At 44.5% G+C, this 3,852-nt stretch overlaps 1 protein-coding gene across 1 annotated transcript; it reads right to left on the minus strand.

Annotated features, from left to right (window-relative positions):
• Positions 1-1,187: 1,187 nt before the first annotated feature.
• PXMP4 (peroxisomal membrane protein 4, 24kDa) lies at positions 1,188-3,521 on the minus strand. The gene is made up of 3 exons (XM_010283499.1): positions 3,462-3,521; positions 2,698-2,896; positions 1,188-1,726 (listed from the first exon to the last, which is right to left on the minus strand). The coding sequence occupies exons 1-3, from the start codon at positions 3,485-3,487 to the stop codon at positions 1,463-1,465; spliced, it is 489 nt and encodes a 162-aa protein (XP_010281801.1). The 5' UTR covers positions 3,488-3,521; the 3' UTR covers positions 1,188-1,462.
• Positions 3,522-3,852: the final 331 nt, after the last annotated feature.

Below are 3,852 nucleotides of genomic sequence, written 5' to 3' on the forward strand. Positions count from 1 at the left end.
AGACTGCAAAAGATGATGAAGAATAGCATCAGTGGGATTATGAAATGACAAGGTCAGGTCAGGATGGAAAAGCGGATGGGTACAGGGAGAACTAACCTTTTTTAAATGGGAGGTATAAAAGGAGCAAATAAGATAGTCCTGATTGAGACAAAAGGGAACAGCTGGCACAGGGTGCTTACAAACTCTCCTGTGATACCACCACATAAAACCAGCATGTCAGGAATTATTTTAGTGTACATCATTAAATGAATGGTATAATGTTATACAGCAGTGTACCATTAACAGTTTGATTTTATTAATTTTAGAATAAAATCTGCTTTTTTTCAGCTATCTAGTCAGTCTTCTGCTAAGGCCCAGGGTGCGCTGCACTATTCCTGGGGCTCAGCAGTGTATTTTTAAGAGGAAGATTCACTTTTATATTCATCCGTGGCCTCAACCTGGCTCAGCAACAAGCCTGCACAAACTTTAGGTACATTCAAGTTTGATTACAGCTAACACACACCACTGCTGCGGAGGCTAGATTCTGGACCTAAGAGAAACCCATGTGCTTATCTCCCACCGAAATAAAAGTGCTTGTTAGAAGTGTTGCTTGCTTCTGCGTATAAAGCACCCAGTGTGATATCTGAGGGCGTGCAACATGCCTCAGCCTGTTTTCAAAGGAGCCTAAGTTGCGTAACTGTTTTTGGTATTTAGTTCAAGCAGCTTTTAAAAACTTTACGAGTAAGTGTAAAATAATTGCAGAGTATTAATTAGTGCATTCTGCAGAGGGACAGATTCAACCCAAGTGTGTGAAAGAAACCAAGCAAAAATAGTCCTTCTGACTCTGATTTACCAGGCTTGTACCAGACAATCTTAACAGTTTTATTCTCAAACATCTTCTTGTCTTTCTGAGGGAAAACTGCAGAGAAACTCTCTTAAGGAGCACATAACTGCCCTTGTAATAGTTTAAACAAGATTTCCAGTCACCCACAGAAACCAAGAAATTATGTCCCTGCTTTCAGACCCGAGCAGGTCCCCCACTCCCGTCACACTACGGCGAGCACAGCAGCACAGAAAAACGCTTCCATCTCGTGAGCATTCAGACAATCCCTAGAACATTTTTTTCATTATTAGACATACCCCCTACTTACTGTCACGCTGTCATTTTATAAGTATATTTAGTTTCTTTAAAAACACATACTTGTAGGGAACAAAAGGCCTCTTTTTAAACAGACTTATTTTAACTCAAGATTTCCAAGGCATTTTACTCACTGAGGACTGCAACAAGTTCCTGTGGGGTATTTACTTGCTCTAAACAGAGCCAAGCAAAGACTAATCAGAATATTGTGGCCAGGACACAAGCAGCAACTGTGCTTGATAGATGTAAATTTAAGAAAATCACCAGTCAAGAGCAACAGAATAACCTTCTCCCTTAGCTGCTGGAAGGTATCATCCCATTCAAAGGTATTTTGCGATGAACAACCTACTTGCTATCTGTCCTTTTGTTATAAATGAGAAAGTCAGAAATGTCATGCCATACGTTACTATCGTCATACAGGTAGGTCATGGAGGACTGCAGAGAAGGCTGCAGAGTTTGCCGGTGGTATTCAAAGAGCCAGAGAACTGTCCCCCATATCAGAGCAGCGACAAGTGGAAAGGGGTCCTGCTTTGGCTGTGGGACGTAGCCCTTTTCCACTGCCAGCCGAGACAAGCCGAACAGGATACGAGACAGCAGGTACATAATGATCTGCATGAAGAGAAAACCCGAAGAACATTAGGTAAATAACCAGGCACACCAGCCAGGTGAAGCGATTTCGAAGCAATAAGCCAGGCAAGAGAGGTGGAAACAATTTACTCAACAGCAAACAGGCTATAGGCTCACATATCAAGCAGTCTTTATAACCGGAGACATTTGTGTCCTCCCTATGTCTTCAAAGTCCTACTTCTCTGATGGTCCTCTACTTTAGTAATCAACAAGTTACACTTGATGAAACGTATCTTTGCAGTTGCTCAACTTTCATCTTTGCTCAAGTAACGCTACCTCAGGTGCTGCTGCTAGAATAGTCACGGAGCAGCCCTGCTAACTTGCCAAGCAGATACAAACTCAGTAGACTAGACACATCCTAAAAACAGACTGGAGGTACACTCTTGCAGGGCATTGCATAAGTAAAACACTTTTGATTACTCTGCATCTGTGTGTTTTACTGAGTGATTAATCTGTGACTGACTGTTAACAGCCAAGCTTGCCCTGAGCAGCTTTTGTCAGTTTAACCAGTTTAGTTAGGTGTGCTCAGTAACCGACTGTGCTCTATGCTCACAACGTTCAAGTTGCAGGGTTTAGCCCTGCAAGCGGGCAGACTAGGAGCGCAGGCAGGCAGTTACCACAACACAGATGACTGGTGGGGTAACCCAACGGCTTTGGATTGCATGACTGCCTGCCTGCCGGCCTTCCCCGGTACACCAGTGCAGCTCTGGAGGTAAACCTGGGCTTTCAGCTCTCCAACTGCACACACCGTTCACAGAGGCACACAACCACCTTTAAGATTTGAGCGCAGCACAGCCAAAACAAGAACTTATGCAAGGAGATATACGATAAAGGAGTAACGCTACACGGTAAGAACCACCAGAAGCAACCCAGGCTGTACCAACCACTTCCTGGCACACTATCACACATCTGTTGGGTTTTTTGTCAAGGAAACTTTCAACAAACGCATTTACCTGGCTGTTGATGGGATTGTTCTCACCGAACACTAGCCAACCTCCAATGCAGGCTGCAAAGAAAGAATGAAATGGAATTTTTTTCCCCTGTAGTCGGGACTGCAACGCCATCAGCCCCTTGTAGGTGAACACAAAATATGCCAAGTTCCGGGAATGAGTGTACGTAGCCTGAGCAGTCGATTTCAATTTCTCTCTTAAACTGAGAAAAAGAAACAGACAATTAGAAGAGCAAAAAGGCAGTACCACTGCAGTCACTCAGCCTGGACACCACGCCCCTCTGGCCTGCCCACCTAGACTGATAGCTCAGGCATGCCACAAAACACCTACTTTGTGAGGAAGGACAAATCCCTTCACCTCTGGCTCACTCATCAGAATATATTCAACACCTCTACCTACAACTGCAGACTGTGCTGTTGTCTAATTCTACAAATAGTCAAGGAGCCTTAGGGTTTTTTTTCTTTTTTTTTTTTTTCTGAGTGCCAACCTCTGGCATAAGCAGGGAGAACCACAACACGCACTGATATAGCTTGGCTTCCCTTCTTTGAACAGGACAGAGTCCTGCTGTTTGCATCTGCTAATTTCTCCTCTGCCCACTGGTTCTCATTAACAACTGCACAAGTGGTGTGCGTATGAGTTGTCCTGTAGAGCTATCAGGACACACTCACATATCTTTCTGCTTTTTAAGCCTTTTAAACACAAAAGATTGAGTGCTTTCATTCAAGCACTCAAGCAGTAACATAGAAATACAGAAGTAGGGTTCATACCTTCCACTCTTGAACAGCAAAGTCATCACCAGGGCATGCGGGGCACGAATTTTTGCTCCATAACTGCAAAAGTGAACAGATATTTCAGACTTTTTGTACCGTGCTACCAAATGATTGTATTTCTATTCTACTAACAGCCAAAAGATGCTACTGAAGCAACCACATCGTACTTGTAGATCAGCCCAGCAGCAGCAGCCCAGCAAACCAGAAGGAGCTCTGGCCACAAGCGTAAGGTGACATGCAACCCAATAAGCCAGGCCCAAAGGGGAGCCCCCCGCCAAGGGGTTAAACCTCCGGTTATCAGTGAGGGAGACAGAAACGCCTCTCCTGACCTCTACCACAACAGCCCCGGCCTCCTTACAAGAAAGGAGGGCACACGGCAGCCTTCCCG

This window comes from Phaethon lepturus, unplaced genomic scaffold (assembly GCF_000687285.1).
Source record: "Phaethon lepturus isolate BGI_N335 unplaced genomic scaffold, ASM68728v1 scaffold47503, whole genome shotgun sequence".
NCBI lineage: Eukaryota > Metazoa > Chordata > Aves > Phaethontiformes > Phaethontidae > Phaethon > Phaethon lepturus.

What these genes read in the sequence shown, in the direction of transcription:
- PXMP4 (XM_010283499.1), bottom strand. Translation starts at nt 3,487, where the DNA reads ATGACTTTGCTGTTCAAGAGTGGAAG. An exon ending in TTGCTGTTCAAGAGTGGAAG is followed by an intron (nt 2,897 to 3,461) that starts GTATGAACCCTA and finishes TCTTTTTCTCAG; the next exon opens with TTTAAGAGAGAAATTGAAAT. An exon ending in ACAATCCCATCAACAGCCAG is followed by an intron (nt 1,727 to 2,697) that starts GTAAATGCGTTT and finishes CTCTTCATGCAG; the next exon opens with ATCATTATGTACCTGCTGTC.